General features: G+C 33.1%; 1 protein-coding gene across 1 annotated transcript in view; it reads left to right on the top strand.

Moving 5' to 3' along the window:
* Positions 1 to 2,560: 2,560 nt before the first annotated feature.
* The window catches only part of LOC119834958 (fatty acid synthase), a 44,869-nt gene continuing 23,335 nt past the window's right edge, over positions 2,561 to 24,094 (top strand). Inside the window, 15 exon segments of the mRNA XM_038359523.1 lie at positions 2,561 to 2,713; positions 3,399 to 3,591; positions 9,196 to 9,316; positions 15,437 to 15,640; positions 15,947 to 16,063; positions 16,631 to 16,794; positions 18,954 to 19,096; positions 19,609 to 19,812; positions 20,347 to 20,536; positions 21,209 to 21,368; positions 21,587 to 21,756; positions 22,273 to 22,424; positions 22,955 to 23,138; positions 23,560 to 23,708; positions 23,997 to 24,094. Coding sequence (XP_038215451.1) covers positions 2,561 to 2,713; positions 3,399 to 3,591; positions 9,196 to 9,316; positions 15,437 to 15,640; positions 15,947 to 16,063; positions 16,631 to 16,794; positions 18,954 to 19,096; positions 19,609 to 19,812; positions 20,347 to 20,536; positions 21,209 to 21,368; positions 21,587 to 21,756; positions 22,273 to 22,424; positions 22,955 to 23,138; positions 23,560 to 23,708; positions 23,997 to 24,094 — 2,402 coding nt within the window.

Genomic DNA, 24,094 nt, shown 5'->3' with positions numbered 1-24,094 from the left:
TTCAATTTGCAAAATATGATTTTTGTTAAAGCGTGTTTTTTAGTTTTTTTAAACTATTATATTTTATTTATTTTTATTTATGTTTGTTTTATTTTTTTTTGTTGCTGCCAAACCTTTTTACTGGGTGAACTGATTTTTATGATTCTTATTTAGTTTGAAAGCTGGTACCTGCCATGTTGTCGACATGCGGTCTAATTGTAACAATTTGAATGAGGTTTAGTTTTTTTTTTTTTATTTGAAATTGGATAAAACAGCTTAATATTGTTAAGGCTACTTTTGATTGTATTATAAAATAATTTTGTTTCTACTATAAGATCTCTCCAGATTATAATATGCGACCAAGAGCAAATTCCTATCAAAAACAAAAATAATCACATCAATCGGTTTAAAATGCACGAAGTTATTGGGTATCAAATATTCTTATCCATACATTTTATGCTTTTTATGTTATTAAATATAATAATAATTTATATATATCAATAAATACTGATAAAATAGATATTAATTGATATTAATTTTTTGTTGTTTATTTTCATTAAGTTTCACGGGTAAAACGTTATGCAATATTTAAATACTATGTTAATTAAATCTGAATACGAACGCATCATTAAAATTCGTTATTGTACTTTTTAATTAAATGTTAATGACGCTGCTAGCCTAAGGGTAAAGGAATTCTAAATATATTTTTTTATTCTATAATATTGAAGATTAATAAATTCCATTAATTATTTAACTAATTTAAATTATATTCAAAGCCTTTGCACATATTCTGCTACTTCTTTTTTAATCGCGAATAAAGCACTTAACACCGCCTTGGACTGTCGCCAATTCGGTGTTAAGGTTTCACAGATTTATTATAGTTTCAAAAGAACGGATTTTAAAATATCCGTAGAAATTTCTGGTAATTGTCAATATCCCTTATTTCTTTAAACCTGTGTTAATGGATTAGAAAAATCTTGACAGCTCCTGTCAAAATTTGGCGGGAATGCTGTAAAAACGTCTGATATAAATGAAGAATAATTGTTCGCATACAATTTTTTTCCAATAATATGTTAATCGATTTAACATATAAAAAAAATCGCTTCGAATTTTGTATAAAACATTCCAATTAATGTGCATATGCGTATTAAAACTCTACAGTGTGCATATTTAATTAGGTTCTACATAATACTTGCTTATAAATATGTACCAGGGTCGCAATGTCAACATGGAGCTACGTCTATTCAACAGGACAGTTATTTCATACATTAGCATTATTGAACATTATATTATGTAGCTTTTTATAACATTTAAAAGGATTCCAAGTCTTGGATGTAAAATGCCTTACAAACCCATTCACTAGTGACACCCCATTAACGATTAATATTATTTTTCTTTTCATTTTTGACATTGTTTGTTTTTTCGTGGCACGCAGATATAATTTAATTTCAATAAGAATTCCCATGATGTTATCTGTCTCATGTAATAATGGAAATAGCAAAAAAAAAACCGCACAGCTCCACTCCTACCTTAAACATTCTCCTTTTTAAACCTTTCCATCGACGGGAGAATTCAAAATGGGTCGTTTCTTTGAGGAATTTATTAAGTGCCAATGACAAAATATCCTCGTCATAATAATATTACGGAAAAGAAAGAAAAGCAAGTATCCCACCCCCCAGAAAACCGGCGAGACCTTGTAGCACGCTACTGTGTTTCGTACGGTGAGTGGGGGAGACGGAGGCCCGTTTCATTTTCTTCACTCTTTCTAGTCCATTCCTTCTTTCCAGTAGTCAATCCTTTCCTTACACCTTATCTTTTTAAAAGCGCCAGTTCGCAGGGGCACTACCCCTGCGAACTGCCGCATTCATCGGCAGTGGTGATCGTTTACCATCGGACACACCACTAGCTTAGTTTCCCGCCAATGGCAAAAATAAAACTCAATTGTAGGTATAGTGTACATTTTTTGGTATAAAGAGTATTTACGTTAAAAAAAAATAATTAAAATTGTCCGGTATATCATTAATTATACTTGCAAAATGGGAATATGTCATGGAACAAAAGAATGGAAACAAATCCATATAAAATTTTCATTAATTTAAATAATATTGACGCAAAGAGGTATTTTTAATGTTAATTCGGTATTAATTGTAAATAGCGTTTCGTTGTTTCAATTAATTTCCCATTTTCGTGGTTTAATAATGAATTTATATTGAACCTTTTTTTCTTCAGCCTTTTTCCGTCTATTACTGAGCATTGGTCTCTCCTAGGGCACGCCATAGAGCTAAATCTTCAGCTTATCGCCTGCGCTTAATACCAGCCGCCCTGCATGTGTCACTTTACTTATTTTTGTTAGAAAATGGCAAAATTTTATCTGTAGTATATGTCTGTAACTTCTTCTGTAGCAATATTAATGTACCTTAGACGCCTTACCTCTGTAAGCATTCATGAGCATTAAGTAGCGGCGATTGCTCACGTTGGTATCCGTAGCCCGTAGCACTGTAGCCCGCTAAGACACCAAAAAATCATTTGCAAAACAAAATTGTTTTTCTATAATATGTTCATTTGTATAACTGCTCAACAGATGGCGCCTACCCCCATATCAGAAGACCGTCTGACGTCTGGACACCGGTTGTCGCATCCCCCACCCGGCGATGAAGTTCTGATCAGTGGAATCTCTGGGTACTTCCCGGATTCCGATTCCGTTATACACCTGCAGGAAAATCTGTTTAATAAGGTGTTTATTTTATTTATTTATTTATTTATTTATAATATTTTATTGTACAAAACAGAAAGAATAGTTTATACAAAAATTTAATATGGCACAATGATATTTTCTACAAAAGGCGGCCTTATTGCTAGACAGCAATCTCTGCCAGGCAACCTGGTAGGAAAGGAAATGCAAGAGGTTTTAGGGTTAGTGCAAGAAACTAAAAAATATATCAGAATATGAGAAAAAACTAATAAATAAAATACACATGTTTTACATAACTAAACAAAAAAATATTTATTGACTTATGTTAGCTAATTTGCTATTTGATTCTTGTACAATTATTACTAGGGTCGACCTTCAACTCGACTTAATACTTATGTCCGTTTATTATTATTATTTTTTATTTATGATTTACTGTAGGGGGTAAGAAATCTTAATCGAGTTTAAAGTAAAAGGTTATAAAAGAACTTACCATTCAAATAAGCCTAGTACAATAAAATAAATTTTAAGTTTGAAATAATCACCACTATACATACTATATATTATCTCTGCCTATATATCTTATAACAGCAGTTTATGTAAAACCTAGTTTCAGACTGCCTCTTCACCCGCGTGGTTTTAATCTATCTCACAAAATGAGTTTAATTCATTATCGCACGACAAATAATACATTTTGATCAATGCTTTAACAGTAATTGCATCTCATCAGGTGGACCTGATATCCGGGGACGGTCGCCGTTGGAAGCTCGCTCACCCAGAAATCCCGCAGAGGACGGGTAAAGTGAATAATGTCAATAAATTCGATGCGTCCTTCTTCGGGGTACACTTCAAACAAGCCCACACTATGGACCCCATGTGCAGAATCCTATTGGAGAAAGCGTATGAAGCTGTTATTGATGCTGGTAAGATTTATTTCAAGAGTATAGAGTTTTATCCATGGTTATGTAGGTACCTAATCCTCAATTAAGCACAATTTACTTTCTAGAACATTTTTTCTTGCAATGCAATATTTTTTCTATCACCTCTCGCCCCGTCAACATTATTTTATTATACTTGCTATGTATTACGCAGATTCCCAGAAAGAGATCACTTATAAGTAACAAGGGTGTCTAATAACTTACACTCCTTTTCTGTAAATAGTTTTTTTCCTGTGTGTATAACAAACACATGCATAAGTGTATAAAATACTATCGTCTCGTCGAGCTCGTGGTACATATATAGACTGTAGCACTCAGTAATAGAATTTTCGAAATCTGTTTAGTAGTTCCCGAGATTAGCGCGCTAAAACAAACAAACTCTTCATCCTTATATGTATGGAAGTACAGATTAACTAAATCAATACCCCTTACCAAATCGCATGCAATATATATATAAGAAGATTTTTTCTAATTAACTATTATATAAACGTTTTTGACCCATGAAATTCTTTAAGTAAAGTGAGCTTTATAAAAATAATTTATTTGCGAAACACGGTGCTCTGACCCTTTCGAACCTCGACCGCATCCGAACAACAACGTTCTCTTTGTATCTAAGATAGGCTTTATAATCTTAAAATACACAAGAAAGTAATAATTGAATTCTGTAAATTAATTCGTAGGCTTGACTTACTGACTTTAATGATGGAGGATTTTCTATTTTTCATTTCATATTTTACTGTATTTCTTGATTTTGAGTATGTATAACCGTGCCAATTAAATTGATCTGTGAATTATTTAAATTGCTTTGAAATTTGGAAAATTGGCTAAAAATGTGACATATATTACAAATTAGCTGCGCCTCGCGGTTTCACCCGCGTAAGTCCGTATCCCGTAGGAATATCGGGATAAAAAGTTGCCTTTATTTTATTCCAGTTGTCCAGCTGTCTACGTACCAAATTCATTGCATTCGGTTCAGTAGTTTTTGCGTGAAAGAGCAACAAACACACACACATCCTTACAAACTTTCGCATTTATAATATTAGTAGGAAGTAGGATGTTAATTTTCATTTATCATGCGAACGAAGCCGGGTACAGGTAGTCAGATTGAAAGATTTTTTATAACAAATTTTAATTTAGTGTACAAACGCGTATAAGTGATGTATTCAAAAACAATATGACTTTTTTGTCGCTCTAATTTTGAAAGCTATTTGCTTTTAAACATTATCATTAGCCTACCCAAAGCGAGACTTGAACTCACACACATGTGAGTTAACATTCGCACACATATACATACGTATAACTATATTCTATCTACTACTGAATACCCATATTCATTACTAGAATGTATTACGTAATCTAAGCTAATAGATCCTTGATCTCCGACACAAATGTTCGACAATTAGCGAGGGATTATACCATATTAAGATGGGGATGTTGTCTTAGATCCTTTCACGTTAAGTATATTTAGTTTAGCCTGAGAATCGATATGTTATTTTTATTAGTATCGCATATTTTATATATTATTACAATAATTTAATAAGTAATGCTCTATTGTCATTTAAGAAGTCAGTGTTCTTTATTTTGTTATAATTTAAAATATCAATCTATATTATAATGGCGCAATATAATACATATTTAGCAATAACAGTAAATTCTATTTTATTAAAAAGTCTTCCTATATAATAAAATAAATTTAGTTGAAACTACCATGTAGCATAGGTAGCAATTTAAATAAAATTTTTAAAACATATGAAATTCATCATCAAACTGACAGCAGGAGTGGTTATAGTGTAACAGAAATTCAATACTGCCTAGCCATATTATATTTTATTTTGTTGTTCATTAAAAATACGTCCTATAATAATAAGTAATGAGGTTTAACTATCGATATATTTAGAGCGCCCAAACCTATCAGCCGTTTGAGTATAACTGTATATTATATCACACAGTTATAAAATGGATTCCTTTCTAAAAATGTCACTTGTAAAATTGACGAAAATCTTATTTCACATCATTATGCGTCGCGCGTTACGAAAATAAGCGAAAGAAGAGTTTCACAGAAGGAGGCGGAGATATTCGGACCGAATAATATTGCGGGAAACCTGAAATTGTATTGTCTGTATGTGTACCGTCGAAATTACGGTAAACCGCCGTGTGTCACACCGCTATTTATCACTTGTATTAGTAGATAATATGGCAGAGCAAGCAAAGGAACTGGCGAGCCATCTAAGCGGTCACCACACATGAAATTATGCTGAACTGCCGTGTATCACACAGTTGTATATTGCACCAATTTTTTATAGTAGAACACGCAAGGGAAATGATGGCCCACTTGATGTTAGGCGGTCACGACCATTCGTAAACATTTTTAAGACTGATAGTATGACAGGCTTTTTACTGGTCAATGCGTTTAAGGAACAAAACCCCTTGGTATACTTCCTGAAGTAGCTTATTTAGATCTTCAATATAGATTAGATCTTACAAGGCAGGGGGATTTCAATTGACATTGAAATAGGTTTAAAGGTTGAATATACTGATGACAGTGGCTGAACAGGCGCAAGTCGTTCGATTCTGCGTGTCAAATCTGTATTCCAACCCTCTTGTCAAATAATGAGGGAAAATGTAAGAACAATAAATCGTGACTTGTGAATTCTTGTCAAACATTCACAGCCGGCTTACAGCCCGGTGTAAGAGGAGACCTTCATCTACAAGTATACCTCGGTTTTTCTTCCCGCAGTAATGAGCGCAATTTATCTGATCCGAAAATTCGCCGGTTCACGGATTAAATTCGGCTCGACCATTGAAAGTATCAATACCGAACGACATTTAGACCGTTTTGGGTTCTCCAAAAGCTTTTACCAAATTGGACTTCTCATTGTTTGCTGATAGCATTTGATTCGAAAAGTTGGATAGTCTTTAAAAATTTAATTTTGATATATGAGCAGTGAGGGCTCAGTGGTGAAGGCTTTGGACTTTAAATGGATAAGTCGGAGATTCGAGATCAAGGGAGCGAGCAGAAATAAATTGATTTATCAGTTTATCTGTGCATGTTGATAACATCAACACTGCTCAAACCGGTTATGGGAAGCATCGTGAGGAAACGGCATGTGACAAACCAAGAAACAAAAATTCGACGACATGTGACATCTGCCAACCCGCACTGTGCCAGCGAGGGGGATTATGGCATAAACCTTAATAGGAGACCTGTGTCCCAACAGTTGGAACTTGTATAGGCTGATGATGATATACGTCAAATGCAAATTGTTTATATTCGCAATTTAGAAACGGTATCGTCGATTGACAAAAGCTCGCAGTTTTATATTAAGATGAGAAGTTACTTATCTCAAATATCCTTGAGGAACATTTTGTGAGGCAACGGAGCGACACTGCTGTATCAATACAGTTTTAAAATAAAACAAACCTAACGTAACCCACCGCCCAACTAAACAAAAAAATCTAATTTCGAACTCGCAGCTAAGTAGTACGCCGTAATACACACCATATTTAGAGAGCATTTATAAACTAACTACGCCCTTTGCAAATGGAGCAATCGTGCGATTTGCCTGCGACACAAGTATAATATTCTCTCAATGAGGAGAAAGACAGATATCATCAGATTTCGTTAATAATCTGAGATCACTGTTAAAAATACTAATTTTATTGCTTTTGTTATATTCAAGAAACATCTTGCATTTTTTTGTATGTAAGATATTATGTTTAAAAGCAAAATTATATAAAATATGTTATTGAAATCATTGTGATGAACAATATGAGTATATTTAAATTGGTACATATGAATCAAATAGCAATAAAACATTAGAATCAGTATATTGATTCCAACCGCTTCGGTTTTTCTTTGCCCGTCTAAAAATGTAAATTTTATTTTGAGCCACATCAAAAATATACACATTCTATCATTTACAAAACCTAAAACGTCCACAATAATAACTCTTTGACGAACCTTAATATTGTATCTGTGGCGATGCGACCGTTCACAGCTTCTAAATTCAAATTTTGTTGAGTTAATATTCTGAATTTACTGGAATTGGCATTCAGATGTATTTTGTACTTTAAACGGTGTTATTCTGACAATATTTTTAAAATATTTAAAACATGTTCAAAAGTAAATAATTATTTACGTAATGTTCATGGACTCAAATTTTACCTTAAACGGGACAACTGCGTTCCATATATTTCATTATGAAAGAAGAACCTTGAAGTCACGAGCGTCCATTACTTTTGACGTAATAGTAATAGATAATTAAAATTTTCCAATGATTTTATACATAAGGAACACCGCACGAGTATATCCATGTGCACTACATATTTAAACTATATTCACAATTTACAAAAAAAAATTAAAATGATTGAAATGTATGGAATACTTTCTTTATAGTTAGTGTCATATTTCCTTCATATATTTTATTTCAAATATTGTTTTCAAATAGGTTGCCGTCTATAAAAAAAAAAGATAAAAATATAATAATTAAAAACTATTCAAAATAAATGTAATATTAATATTTATAATAAATTTAAACTATTCAAAATCTAGAATAAGGCGTAAAATCAAACAATGTGTCTCGTCGGCTCGTCGCTATTACGCGAAAATGATAAAAGATCTCTATCAATGGTTGAAATCTGAATAATTCAACGGCCAAATAAGCAAAATTATTCATTGTTGTCGTTTTGTCGATAAATTTCAACGCTTTCAAATGTTATTTAAATAAACTGTTTAGCGCACAATATTTGATCATCCATATTTATAATAAATCGTAACGGATTTGCGGAAATAATGTAGGTTATTATTTATTTAAAGATACCAACTCAATGTATAATTAATACCTAATCCTTGAATACGTATATACATCACCACTAATATAATAAAGAGAAAGAATTTGTATTTTTGATTGTTTGTGTGTTTGTTTGTAATGGATAAACTCAAAAACTACAGAACCGATTTTAAAAATTATTTCACCTTTAGAAAGCAATTTCACTGACTGACACACTAGGCTATTTATGTACCACGGGCGAAGCCGAGAGAACTGTTATTAATATAGTAGTTCAACAATTCGTATTGTTATAAAAGAGCAGATTGTAAAAATATTGCATAGATAAAATATGGATAATTACAGACATTTCAAATGGGTGCACATTTTGACATTGCCTTATTCATTCTACTTTCCCGCCAACGTGAATTAGTATAATCTGTGCTTGTTCAGCGATAGGAGCGTTGGGAGTTTAATTTGTTCCTATAATCCTAGACTTTTGATCCAAGAATTTATATTGTACTTTGCAACTAAAAATCTATATTTAATACCATATACCATATAACCCAATACTTAATAAAATTGAATGATATTTATTTAACTACAAAATACTACAGCATTACCTAAGAATGAAAAAATTTACAGAATCATAATTACAATATGAGCTTTCTCTGTTGGGTACATAAAAAAAAAATTGATTAGCAAATCATTATTGATTTTTTTTTAGTCTGATAAAAAATATAATAATTAATTTATAATATAGAAGAAACCTCCATGCATATTTATAACGATAAATGGTTATACATTATGATGCTCTCAACAGGTTTAAATCCAAAGGAACTGCGTAACACAAAGACGGGTGTTTTCATTGGCGCCTGTTTCTCAGAATCGGAAAAGACATGGTTCTACGAAAAAATGCAGGTCAACGGCTTTGGTGTTACTGGGTATGTAAGACTCATAAATAAATGAAAACCTCTGCAGCAGGAAAAAATATACATGAACAATTACAGTTTTCATAAAAAATACAAACAATAATAAATATAAAGAAGGTAGCTAGGGAGGAAATTATTTAAAATCCTAATTTTTTTTTATTTCTTCATGATGCTATAATTTATACCGCCAAATAAATTGGCACTGGCCATATGAATAAAAAAAAGCTGTATCGGCCAGATAACCGATAAAAAAAAAACAACTGTCACAAATGCGCGGTAAAGTTTTTAATTGCGTTGTTAAAAAGTTATAGCAATATGTAGATATGGATTATGAAAATAAATTGTGGGATTTCGACTGAAAGCTACTCTTTATCATCAGGATTTATAGGTAAGTAGTGGATTGAATAATGTTTTAGTGACGAATACGAACGATATTAACGCATGTCAAGCAATTTCTTCAAACAACAAAATGATTTTCACCATTAATAAAACTATTCACAAACAAGCTCAGTATTGTTTAGAATGTTTAATATCCTCTTTGAAGTGTCGAAAATTCTCATCATAATTATATATGACACAAGGAGCAATATTAATTACTGCTAGTTATTTCCTACGTTTATGCAAGTTTATGAATATGCGACGAAATAGGCGTTTGTGAATGTTCTTGCAGAGACAACAATTGCCAGTGTTAATAATATTATCGTAGATATACTAGTTATGTTATATAGAAACGAATGGTCAACCAACTATCGTTATATTTTCAACCGGCTTCAAAAAGGAGGAAATTATCTTACTTTTTATTGGGTGAACCGATTTTTATGAGTCTTTTTGAAAGCTGGTGCCTGCCATTTGCTTTCATTTAAATATGGTCTAGTTATGACAATTTAAAGCGGTTATATTTTGGTAAAAATAGTTTTTTTAATGTTTTTTTATAAAAATCGATGATATTACATATTATTATCTTCATATTCAACCCGCCTGTCTAAAATGTTTTACAAAAATTTTCAAAGCATTGTTAAGATGTGTTTAATTTTTGCGATATTTATAATCTGGAATACCGTCATCCTCGCAGACATTCCATATATCCAGTCATCATAGGTTTTGTCTTTCATTTGTCTTCGAAAACGTTTATTTTTAAAGAAAAATGCTGAGGGCATTGATACAAAAAAGCTTAAAATGACGTCTGTTGACCTCCGAGCAATTACGAGATATTTGCGTATGACATAACTGATTTTTAACCGTTTGTCCTTTAAATTCTTTTAGTCGATATCAATGTCAATGTTTTACATCTTTAATAACACCCGTAACACCTGAATGTGTTCACAAAAATTCAGTTAGGATTTTATGTTCAGATTAGAGCTAAAAATGTCTAAAACTGTCTTTATTATCATTAATACACGTTAAAATCAATAAACATATAATCATTAATAACGCTGGATTTATATTTTAAAGCTAATACAGTAATATCTTAATAATAGTTTTATATTCTATTATATCTGTCTATATTATATCTGTGATATCTCTAGAAGTCTGTTTTATATATATTTTTAATTGTGTTTTATATTGTAATACGCATAGACCAAAACATATTTACGGTTCACCTTTGTATGCTACAAATGTTGAGTAGAGAATATTTTTTTACATTTTTATAAGAGTAATTTTTAGTACTCAATAAAATCAAAAGTCGACAGTCTCTTGAGGAACAATTAAATGGCGCCGAGGATGGGGTTACACTATTAGCCAAAGTGGTTAATCTAAAACCGCTGACGATGCATTTATCATGAAAAATTCTCGCAAAAACCTGAAATTCAAATTGCGAAAGTGGCATTTATCAAACGTTCTCTCGTTAGAACTGCTCTGGAGATTTCATAAAATATTACAAACTTATCATCTATTTAATTTTTCTTATAACACTAGTGCTCATTTAACACTAGCTGTTGCCCGCAGCTTCGCCCGCGCGGTCCTAGTAAATTTTCACGGTACTAATTTTTATCCCCTCGGGGGAAAAGATTTGACTGGGTAGAATTTATCAAAATCCTTTCATAGCGGATGCCTACGTCATTACATTTACCTGCATGCCAAATTTCAGCCCGATCCGTCCAGTGGTTTAGGCTGTGTGTTGATAGATCACTGTCAGTCAGTCAATCATTCACCTTTGAGTTTCTCCTCTATTAAAACACCAAATACGGACAAGAAAACTACCATACTTTTCCTTATAATATTAGTTACTTGCGGTAAATTATAAAAAAAAACTATGGTACAAAAATTTATTACATAAAAATATATTACATTGTATAAGTCTTGGTCAACATGTAAAATTGCTACAATTTCATATGAATTACATAGAATTTAACCTAGATAAGTTTTTTCTATCAGTATTTCAGTTAAAATGTAAAGTAGCTCGTTTCAGTCATTGGTTGATAATCCGATTTGTTGGATAGACTCCTCAAAGCGCTTTTTGTACACTTTTCTACCTGCATATTCCCGTTTTATAAAAGGATTCTAATAATTGCTCAATTATTTTGGAAATTAAGTCAGTTTTTAACAGCTTCCACGAAATCTGTTATTTCGTAGATAAATTCTGAATAAGTAGAGACTGAAAAAGGTTGATTCTTATATATTCGCTTACTTTCAGAGCAACCCAGTAGCCCGCTCTATAAAATCCAAAAAAATCTACTTAGACACGATACATTAAAAACGTTTGTCTATTTAAACATCGAATCATTAAATCACAAATTCACATTCCCTTCTGTCCAAATCCTATGAAAATTCTAGATTAACAATAATATGAGAATTCAATACAATGAACATATCGAATCAGCTAAATCCAACGCTAATTGACGGAATTTATAACTTTGTTGCATGAATATAATAGCACCCATTCCTATACAAAGGCTTTATACGAAACTTCAGAAAATAGATTTAAATTGCAGTACCATCAATTAGCTACAAAAGCTGAGCTAACAATGCTTAGGGCGGACTATTTTAAAACCATTTAACAATGCCTTGGAACTTGAATTCTCTGTTATAAAACTACAGCTTATAAAGACGTATTATTAAAAGTTTTAATTGGTAATTGGGCTACGCATACCCAACCGTATTTCTAGGTAATCGAACAGAAAATTTAATTTTCCCACCTTTGTGTCAGACTTTAGGTTTTACTCAATTTTAACTTTGACTATTTATACTTGAAGAAGAGAGCTAGGTATACTTTCCATAGAGAAAAAGAAATACAAACTCGTAGAAGTTAAATTTTAAGGATAAGTAATTATTTCAACTTAATATTACGTAAAGAATATTATGTAAAGTAGCTTAGAAATGAAGCTTTTCTCATAATCAAAAAAGGAATAAAAAAGTCAAAATGATTCATTGTGATTCATAAGAGTAGGCAATAACGGTATGTAATTAATTAAATTTTCGTGTAAGCATTTTTAACAATTTTCAAAACAATAAGCACGAAACATTATATGGTCTCTTCAAATATAAAAATAGTTACTTCTTGCAGATCATTCAATACAAAACTGACATTCCAATCAATATAATTGCAATTCAATATTCGATAAACTAAAATGCTCATTCGGTTCAAGTGAAATACTTTAAATTTATATTACAGTATTCAACTTCTCGTTGCTATGAATTGAATGAATACAGCTCACTAACTTTGAAACGGGAAACATTTCAAGCTGATTGCTTATTTAAAAAACGCAGTTCACTTAAAATCAACTTTTTGAGTCTTTTACTGAAAAATATAAAAATATTTTTTGGAAACGAATCAACTAGACCGTTTCGCGTAGCCTAAAGGCATTTTTTATTAAAGATTCGATTTTTTGCTGATTTGTTTAAATATTAATAAAATATAGTGTTATTCAAATTTCTGTTTATATTCAGGACGGAAAGTAACCGATTTATATCGACTTTATATCTGTATGTTATCCTATCTTACGTTTAATATCCTTAAAGATAAATGTGTGACTATCTCTTAATATTTCATGGACATGTGGGTTTCCTCACGATGTTGTATCCACCTTTTCAAGCATAAACGAGATTATTTTCATTAATTCATAAACCATTAATGCTACACTTAGGCTCTGAAGTAACCTTACAAATAAGTACCATAACACAAACGGATTATATCTCGTTATAACTCAAAGGAGTAAGAGAGATAAAAAAGACAATATACAGCGCACATTTCATTTATATTATCCCCAGGGCGCGGTTTGAAGGTTTCTTGTTATCGGTATCGGGAAAGTTAATTGAAATCTTTGAACGCAACGCGGTGACGTTATTTAAGATCTGTATAACGCTATTCCCACACATAATATTGTTATTCCTGCGTATATTTTTAGATATACGAGGGACGAACTTGGAAACACAATAATGGAATTGTTGAAATTGTATTTATATACGAATACTATAAATATCTGTTTTTATTATTGTATCTTTTACTTCTAACCTAATATTGTTTTACGATGTGTGTATATATATTACTAGCGGTCCGCCCCGGCTTTGCCCGTAGTACACATATAGCCTAAAGCCTTCTTCAATAAAGGGGCTATCTAAAACTGAAAGAATTTTCCAAAGCGGACCAGTCGTTCCTGAGGTAGCGCGTTCAATCAAACAAATAAACTCTTATACTCTTATAGCCTAATAAAGTCTATAAGTCCATTTTATTATTAGTTTTGTAAAGATTAATTATTGGTGATTTGATTGTGGTGTTAAATAAACATCCATTCTTTCTTTCTGATGTCTTTGTTTGATCATCTATTAAATGTAATATTTCAATACATTAAAAGTTTACACTAACATCATTACACTAATTAAACCCTTTTTAATTAACTGACATTCGTATTCAGACATCCTCACTAACTTTCTTAATTACGAAATTAGTCGGAGTAGGATCTGTGGCATTGTAAATGAATGATCGATTTCAATGCGGGTTTCATTTATGCCGAATAAATGAGCTCAAATCGTGTTGTATAGTACCTTAGAATATGTGTATGTGCATTCAAAAAATCAACAGAAAATGTATGATATGTTCAGGATATTTGTTAATTTGTTAAAAAAATAATGTTACAAATTTCATATGATAGAAAATTCTTATAGATTCCTCTACGTATTTTTTTAACGATTCATAACTAGGCTATTTAATATATGGGTCATCATTAAATTTTTCGACAAATTATTTCTTCCATTCTATTTAATAGTAATTTGATTTTAGTGCAATCAAAAGATTTTCAGTAAATCAAATATTCTTATTTCTAAGCGATGATATATACGTGTGCGTGCGTACCGACAGAGCTGTCTGACCATTGATTCGTTGATCGCATAAATGTCTGCGTAATTCTAGTTGATAGTCCAACTAAATGATAGTTTACGCGTTGCATATTAAACTTTTTCAATTAAGAAAGCTTGATCCATTACAAGTATTAAAAAGAATAACTATATAATAAATAACATCATTGTATACAGTCCTTTGATTCAGACCACAACACTAATTTATTTACCGTCACTTACATTAAAAGTCATGGCAGCGCTGCATACTGCAAACTGCATTTACCAAGAAGATAATTTGCATTTGCCTTAGCATATAATCTCTAAAGACTTCACTTTATGTTACTACCGCCTTGCCCACATTTGCCTACCGCAGTAGTACTAAACCCTGGGATTTATATGTCTAAGTTATTTAATATATTGCATTTCTGAGATATCTGCTAAGTGGATGTAATATATAAAGCATTTAATATGGATTGTAAAAGTGAAAAAACCTTGTTAAAGTATTATTCGCGTTTTAGAAGATTACTCTATCATGAACTCTATCGGAATTTTATATCTCTAGATGTGGTGAACGCTTGCTCATTGTGAAAGGTTCTTACATCATTAATAATGGTACTAAATGTCTTTAACATCATTAATTTTCAAAAGGAAACCTACATTCCGATAGGACTGATTTCAGATTCCAAACACCATTAAACACTTAATTATGTTAATTTGCAAATGTCTATTAAATAACGACCAAAACTGAAGAAGTTTCAATAACTACCTAACTAACGGAACTTTTCTCGACTCTGAAAACATCAATGGTATACTAATATGTCGGTATGGTTATGCTATATTAACTACTCATTTCTCCAGATGCTCCCGTGCCATGTTAGCTAACCGTATCTCCTACTGGTTGGGAGTGACCGGCCCCTCCTATACCGTGGACTCGGCCTGCTCGAGTTCCCTCTACGCTATGGAACATGCGTTTAGAGCTATCCGTGATGGCCACTGTGACGCTGCTATTGTAGGCGGTTCCAATCTGTGCCTGCATCCTTACGTATCTCTGCAGTTTTCGAGGTAAGTTGGAGAAGATATTTTAATGCGGAAGATTTGTTTGAAAGAATATTGTAAACTGGTGCTGCGCAATTTCAGAACACAGTGGATGCTATAAAGCATGTTTTCTTTTTTTAGTGTACTATTATACCATAATCTTATATATGTAGGTACATACCTAAGAAATATATTTACATTGAGTGGTTCTTGAAAATAGCTTCTAGAAAACGTTAAAGTTAATTTTCATTAATATTATTGGTAAACACTTAGTAACATTCCTATTGGGTTTCCTTTATTATTATTATGAAATATAGTTTAATAATTGAACAGATTGGGAGTATTATCGCCCGATGGAAGGTGTAAGAGTTTCGACAACAGCGCTAATGGATACGCCAGATCCGAAGCTATCGTCGTCTGTCTGCTCCAGAAGGCGAAAGACTCCAGAAGGTGAGTAACATTGATTTAAATTTGATTTTAAATAAAGCTTGTTTAGACTTATTCAATTATTTTCTTAGACTTGACTTGACTTCTAAGTTTTTATTGTGAGGTGAATAATTATGGTCGTAAAATTATTTTCTTTTTAATCTATTGTTCTAATTTATATCTTATTATCTGCTTTATTACTGATTTGTTGAGTTTTGCCAGGTATAAAAGGGGTAATAAGAACCTAAAAATTAATTCAAGACATAACCAGAATTTCGTTCAAAATATCATTGAATAGCTTTTGTGAGATTTTGCAATAAGCATCGAAACAGAAAGAGTCTATATTAAAATTATATTCATTCTTCACAACTTCTATAAAAACTTTAATTTATATATGCATAAAATCGTCGTGTCACAATATTAGTTACCATACTTTCTTTTCTTTAAATTATGTGTACAAATCGGGTAGGTCTGAGAATCGACCAACATCTATTTTTAATACCCCTAAATGATAAGAGTAAGGCAGAATAGTGTTTGCCGGCAAACTCAGCTAGGTTTCCTATAGAAAATTCATATTAAGTACATTTCCAGAGTGTACGCTCAAGTATTGCACGCTAAAACCAACTGCGACGGCTACAAAGAGCAAGGCATCACCTATCCCGCTGGAAACATCCAGAAACTTCTTCTCACTGAATTCTATGAAGAGTGCTCCATACAACCAAACACTCTGGAATTCGTTGAAGCCCACGGCACCGGTAAGGTTTATTTATTCAGGAATTTATATTTATTTACTCTGTAATATGAACATATCCAACAGACATATAAAGAACGACATAATTCCTATCCTATCCTACTAATATTATAAATGCGAAAGTTTGTGAGGATTGATGTATGTGTAAGTGTATGTTTGTTACTGTTTCACGCAAAATCTACTGAACTGATTACAGTGAAATTTGGTACGTAGATAGCTGGGAAACTGGAATAACACATAGGCAACTTTTTTCATTACATACGGATACAGACTTTTTTTAATGTCATTGGAAGGCAATCAGCAGACGTTTTGCTTGATGGAAAGGAAATGTCTATAGATTCATAATATAGTGTTACGGGTGTTGCCTACTACTTACTACCTATGGGGATATGACCACTACTAGAAAGGGAGTCAAAGGAAGGAGAAAAATAATAAACAAGCAATTCATAAGATATTTGTAGTTTTTTTAATGCCATCCCCTATTTAAATGGGCTTGATTTAAGAAAAAAACTAGCCTATCTTTGACTAGGGGTTTTAAATATTTACATTCGAAATTTCATCCAAATTAGTGTTTAATTTAACTGTGAAAGCGTAAGACTGATTTTCACAAATACAATGACTATGAAAAACAGTAACTTTGTTTATATGTTTTTAAAAGCATCTTTTTTTAATTTTCTTAACAATTTTCCATCTACCTTCAACGCGTGGATTTGCAATATGAATAAGTATAATGTTATGTTATTCCACTGTAAGGTATTCGAGTGGAATTTCATTTCACAGGGTACTTTACCAGACACACTTTATTTACATACAAATTAGATTTTTTCAATGTCAAATAAGACTAGACTTACGAATGCATACTTACACGTGATATGTATATCGTGGATTTGTATAAGACGTCTGACAAGGTCTCGTATTGAATAATCTTTACATACCAAAGTAAAAGACTTATAAACACCTTTAATTTTTTTAAGCATACAACTTTTCAAACTATAATTCTGAAATGATTTGAGACGCAATTAGTTTAGTTCATTACTTTATCCTATTTATGACGTGCGTTTATTTTACGTAAATCTTAGCTTATTTTCTATGATATTTTTTTTGGTCAATTATGGTATGGTCATATATAATATGGTATTCTGGAATTAAATAGACTTAAGATAAATGACAATTTGAGCTTGTAATATTTTTGAACATTTGTGTTAGAGGTCATAAATAATTTTTATAAAAAAATAAAACAACGAAAATAATCAATATAACAATATAAAGTAAATTACAAATTCTAAATAAAGATAAAATGAAAAAATTATAAACATAAATTTAGTTCAGAGTAAATGACACTGCTGACGGTTACCCAATGTAAATTAAATTAAAATACTAGTCAAGTAAAAAATATAAAAGCAGCAATACCAAGAGTCGTTCTAAAATTCCACCATTACGGCCAACGACAGGCCATTAAAGGAACCGTGTCATAAGGCAACAGCACGTTCATAAAAATGCAAAAATTAAACTGAGATAGCGAAACTTATTCCAACAAGTTTACCCAAAGCACTCTGACATAAAATTAAAAAGCTCTTTCATCGTTAACTCACCATTGTTCACGGCACAAAGCTTAGATAAACGTAGGGAAAACTCATTTGACGTAAAAACATCGCTAAAGCTTCCGGATTATCTCGGCGTGTCGCGTTTATGCTCAAATAGATTTTCGATTGGGGAAAATTATAAAGTGATCTTAATCAAATTTGGCTTTGGAGAATTTTTTAATGAAGAACCTCCGTGGAGCTTTTAATAGTTTTTTGAAATTGACATCAAAATAAACGTTCTTTTAATTCTATTTCACGATCGGATATGATTGGAATAAAAATAATTACGTCAATACTTAAACGGATAAGCAAGTGAATAATGAAGTTCATTTGAAAAGAATAGACAATTATCTTGTTCATAAAATGTCCGTTTATATGAGATTGACTGTATCAATGATAATTAAAATTACTAATAAATAGCTGACGTTATTAAAACAAACATGAAAATAAGTAAAAGGAATTATACATGTTATTTACCAACTTTAATTAGTTAGTACGTAAATGAAATAACGCGAAATTCCATGGGCAATTTTGCCCATTATTAATTAAATTGCTTTTAAAACTTGTAATTAATTCACAGGTACGAAAGTAGGAGATCCTGAAGAATTGTTGGCTATTGACGAAGTGTTCTGTACGGGCCGTTCGGAGCCGCTCAAGATTGGGTCAATTAAGTCCAACTTGGGGCACAGTGAGCCCGCCTCTGGTCTTTGCTCCGTTGCTAAGGTATAACTTCGTTTATTACTTTTTTAAACGTTTTTATTTAGTGCGAAAGACATGCTAAAATAATTTTTGGACATTTTCACAAAGTCATAGATTTCTGTATTACAATACATAATTAATAGCTTTATTATCGTTCAGACATTTAAAAAATACATGTATGTAACATTGATATTTATTGCAGCATGTTTAGAATATAGTACAAAATGGCAAAAAAAAATGATTTTCCCAACTCTAGTTTTCAGTCAGTAATGTCGCCAGACGATTGTGTGAATCATCGGATTTGATTTTAAACAATACCTCCTTTTCACACCCATTACCTTTTTATCTTTAAACTAACGGTCCGCCCCGACTTCGCCCGTGGTACATATCTAGCCTATAGCCTTCCACAATAAATGGGCTATCTAAATCTGAAAGAATTTCAAAACGGACCAGTAATTCCTGAGATTAGTGCGTTCAAACAGACAAACTCTTCATCTTTATAATGTTAGTATAGATTTCCTAAACGCTTTCCACAGTTATGCATCGCCTACAGCACAGGCTACATCCCACCGAACCTGCACTTCACCAAGAAGCGTGAGGGTGTGAAGGCATTAGAGGAAAACAGACTCAGTGTGATCACCGAAAAGACTCCCTGGAACAGGGGAATGGCTGGTATCAACTCCTTTGGATTTGGTGGGGCCAATGCCCATATTCTTCTGAAGAATGTAGCTCCAGCTAAGGTTAGTAAGATACATACTATTAAGGTTAGTAGGATGCATATTTTAGAAGTGTTTTAAAGATCAGATCATTTTAATGCAGGTAATATTATAGTAGTGGGTTGTAGTTTTTGAATTGGATTAGTATCCACTAGAAATTGTTGCTGATAGAAAGGATAGTAATTAGGAAACTCTTTGCGTTATATATTGTAAAAAGTTAAGTTGTAAAAAAAATAAAAAAGGGCAATTTCAATTTACAATAATTTCTTAACAATAAAAGAAAAAGGTAAACTCTTTTATCAAGAGAAGTGTGTTGTAAAATTACAATAATTCAATATTGAATATTTTGTAACGTTTTACAAAATACAACACATAATATACAGCTTAGAGAGTTACCTAATGTAATATTACTGGTCAACACCACTGACCAAATCATAACAAATAATCAAAGCAGGAGGGAGAACCAGGTATATGTCCTTAATTAGTTTTCTCAAATAAAAAGTACATTTAAGTTAATTCCTTGACACCATAATGAAATTGCCCTTTTTCCTAATCCAGGTGAACAAAGGAATGCCATCAGATGACTTACCGCGTCTAGTCTGCGTGTCTGGCAGAACGGAATCTGCGGTAGCCAAGATCCTGGACGACCTGGAGTCTAGGACTGTAGACGTGGAGCTGGTGAGGCTGCTGCACTCGATCCACGATGAGGATATCGGCGGACACGTTGTTAGAGGATATTCTTTGTTAGGTGAGCAAGTTGCCCTTAAAGCGGATTTGATTGAGTGTTTTCGTAATTCTGATCTTGAACATTTGAATAAATTGCGGTGGAATAATTGTTTGAATATATTCCAACTATTCTAAACTTAGCATGCTACTATGATTTTTATTTTTTTAAACTTTATAAAGTCCTACTATTCTATCCTCCTACTAATATTATAAATGTGAAAGTTTGTAAGGATGTGTGTGTGTGTGTGTTTGTTACTTTTTCACGCTAAAACTACTGAACCGACTACAATTAAATTTGGTACGTAGATATCTGGAGAACTTGAATAACATATAGGCAACTTTTTATCCCGATTTTCCTGCGGGACTTACGCGGGTGAAACCTTGGGGCGCCGTTAGTAGTGTATAATTTTTTTTTTCTTTTTTTTAGCATGCTTTTATTAGCTTCATTTGTATGTTTATATGTTTGTATGTAGTCAACTGTTCCTTTTGAATCTTTTATGACTCACTTATAAAGATTTTATTAGTGTATCTTATAGACTTGATAAGGGTCGCCAGGGTTTCATGATTTCCTTACGTATAATCTGTGTTACACCAAGAATTTAGTTGATTGTGTATTAGACCATATTCCGAGAAACTGAGCATCAATTCTTATTATATTCAATGCCATAAAACATTAAACATCCCCCTCTCCCAGGATCCACCCCCACGAAGGCGGTGTCGCTGTCGCGCGACATCCAGTACTTCTCCGGCGTGCGGCGGCCCGTGTGGTTCGTGTACAGCGGGATGGGGTCGCAGTGGGCCGGCATGGCCTCCGACCTCATGCGGATACCGGTCTTCGCTGCGGCTATACAGAGGTCAGTCGGGTTTCAGGGTCTTGTGATTTTCTGTTCTTTCTTCGAAGGACCATTTCAAAATTTTCAAAATTCTAGAAGCACACATATATTTTTATCATTTACCATCCGTTCGGAAAGCTTCTAAAAAGTTTATAAAACTATCAATTAACCAATACCACATACCCTTTCCCTACAAATATTTTGACCATCAGTATCTCCAACTAAATAACCCTCCCCAGGTGTCACAAGGCCCTAGAGCCCAAAGGCATCAACCTCACGAAGATCGTCACCGAGAAGGACCCCAAGATCTTCGACAACATCCTGAACTCCTTCGTCGGTATCGCCGCGGTGCAAATCGGTCTCACTGACGTCCTGAAAACTATCGGCATCGAACCGGATTATATCATTGGTGAGTTCTGTTGCTTCTCTTTCGTTTATTTTATTTTTTCCATTGGCATTTTTTTTTTATTTTGCTCGTGTTGTTTAAGACTTTAAAGAAAAATGTACATTATTATTATTATGGTTTGTTTCATTTGCTTTGCTCTTATTTTTATTTATTGTAAATAGATTCCTTTTCACCCTTACCCGTCCATTACTTCTTTCCAGTCGAGAGTCCATCTTTTTCTTATCTCTTTCGCCTTAAAAGCGAGCAGCGCATTCGCAGAGGCACTACTCCGCAAAGTGATCACCACCAATTTATTTAAAAAGTGCATTTTTTAACAAACAATGCAACAAATAAAATTAAAATAACACATTAACCTCAGTAACTAACAGTTTAATGTAAAGTTTAAATATTGTCTTTTGTCGATAAATCTTAACAACTTTAGCCTGTTAGCAGTACTGCATCCTTGCAAAACCATCATCATTGGCATCATACGCATACAGTTCAGCATTCTGATTCATAATTTATATTTATTACCCTCAGGTCACAGTGTGGGTGAGTTGGGTTGCGCATACGCAGATGGTTGTTTCACAGCTGAGCAAATGATCCTCTCTGCGTACAGCCGCGGGCTCGCTTCCATCGAGACTCCCTTCATCAAGGGATCCATGGCTGCCGTTGGAATGGGTTATACTCAGGTGAGGATTTATAAGAGATATAGGACTTTTGAACATTTTTTATTAATAACTAGCAACAATTATCATTTGTCTTTTTGATACATGGTACTGTTAGTATTCTTATTTTGTTAGTTCCATTTGCTTTTGTTGTATAATGAACATTTCTCTTAAACTACACGACATTTTTAACTGTTCCACGAGACACTACAAATACTTTGTAAAAACTCAAAAGAAATCCAACTGTCCCCAAATTAATACTCCCAAACCTTAAAAAAATTAACGTTTTATTCCATATTTCGCCTCCTTAACTTTTTCCCCGTGGCCATGATTAACTGGCGGAGTTCACTGCTGAGTGATAAGGCCTACTATTGTGCTATAAAAAAATTTTGATGAAATTTGCTATAGAGATACTTTCAGATCCTAAAATGGACCTAGAACAATTGTATCCCGGAAACCCCAGGTTTACAGGGACGAGCATTTCCTTATTACGCGAACGAAGCGACGAGCGTCAAAATAAAAAGAATAAAATAAAATCGAAATTTTGCCCCCAGATCAAAGAAATCTGCCCCCCCGAAATAGAGGTGGCGTGCCACAACGGCCCCGACTCCAGCACCATCTCCGGCCCCGCGGACATCATGAAGAGCTTCGTGGGGAAGCTGGTGGCCCAGGGCGTGTTCGCCAAGGAGGTGCCCTGCTCCAACATCGCGTACCACTCGCGGTACATCGCTGAGGCTGGTGAGTTGCTGATTCAATCAATTCTATTGATCTATTTATTGGTTTCCCAACCGTCCCCAAAACGATCGATTCTCAATTCAACTGTATGTGATTAAAAAAATGTACTGTACTATATTTCTGTGTATTTCTTGGCTTCTCTATGAGTGTTTTTATTCTTGAAGAAACGATTTCTTTATAGTCAGAATATTATTTAAAATAGAATGTTTGACTTAAATTTGTTTTCAATAATATAAAATGGAATATTTAAATAAATTTCTTGTGGTTTGACCAAATATTAACCTTTAGTTAGGTACACTCTAGGATTTATAAAACGTTCAACGTTCAAAGCTTGTTTTTGTTTCAACTGGTTCGTTGAAAATATGTTTTTCTTTTATTCCTTCTTTCTTTCAAAACAACAACTAAAATACTCATATAACATCAGGTCCCAAACTACTCAAGTACTTGAAAGAAGTGATCCCGGAACCCAGGGCTCGCTCGGAGAAGTGGGTTTCCACTTCGGTACCACAACACTTGTGGAAGGACCCCAAAGCGGAACTGTCCTCAGCCGAATACCACACTAACAATCTACTGGTGAGTAAATTAATTTATTTATTTTTTGTTAAAAAAACGAATGCGTTTGAATTGTGTATTCATGTAATGTATAATAATTAATTTTATTATTGTGTACGATTCGCCACGAGTCTAGTATGGGCGTATTGGCTCAAACAATACTCAATTTATTATCTTAAGTTCATTTATTGTCTCTATATGTCATTCCAATTTTCAAATCCATCCCGGGGTCTATTGGGGCACTTAACCACAGCAAAGAACAAATTCTCCAAAAGACACACACCTAAACCATTCTCCCCCCGGGCGCAGAGCCCGGTGCTGTTCGAGGAGACGTCGCGGCTCATCCCGCAGAACGCGCTGACGATCGAGGTGGCGCCGCACGGGCTGCTGCAGGCCATCCTGCGCCG

The sequence above is a fragment of the Zerene cesonia genome, chromosome 2, assembly GCF_012273895.1.
Source record: "Zerene cesonia ecotype Mississippi chromosome 2, Zerene_cesonia_1.1, whole genome shotgun sequence".
NCBI lineage: Eukaryota > Metazoa > Arthropoda > Insecta > Lepidoptera > Pieridae > Zerene > Zerene cesonia.
Note: the sequence above shows the minus strand (reverse complement) of the source record. Positions and strands in the feature narration are given on the sequence as shown.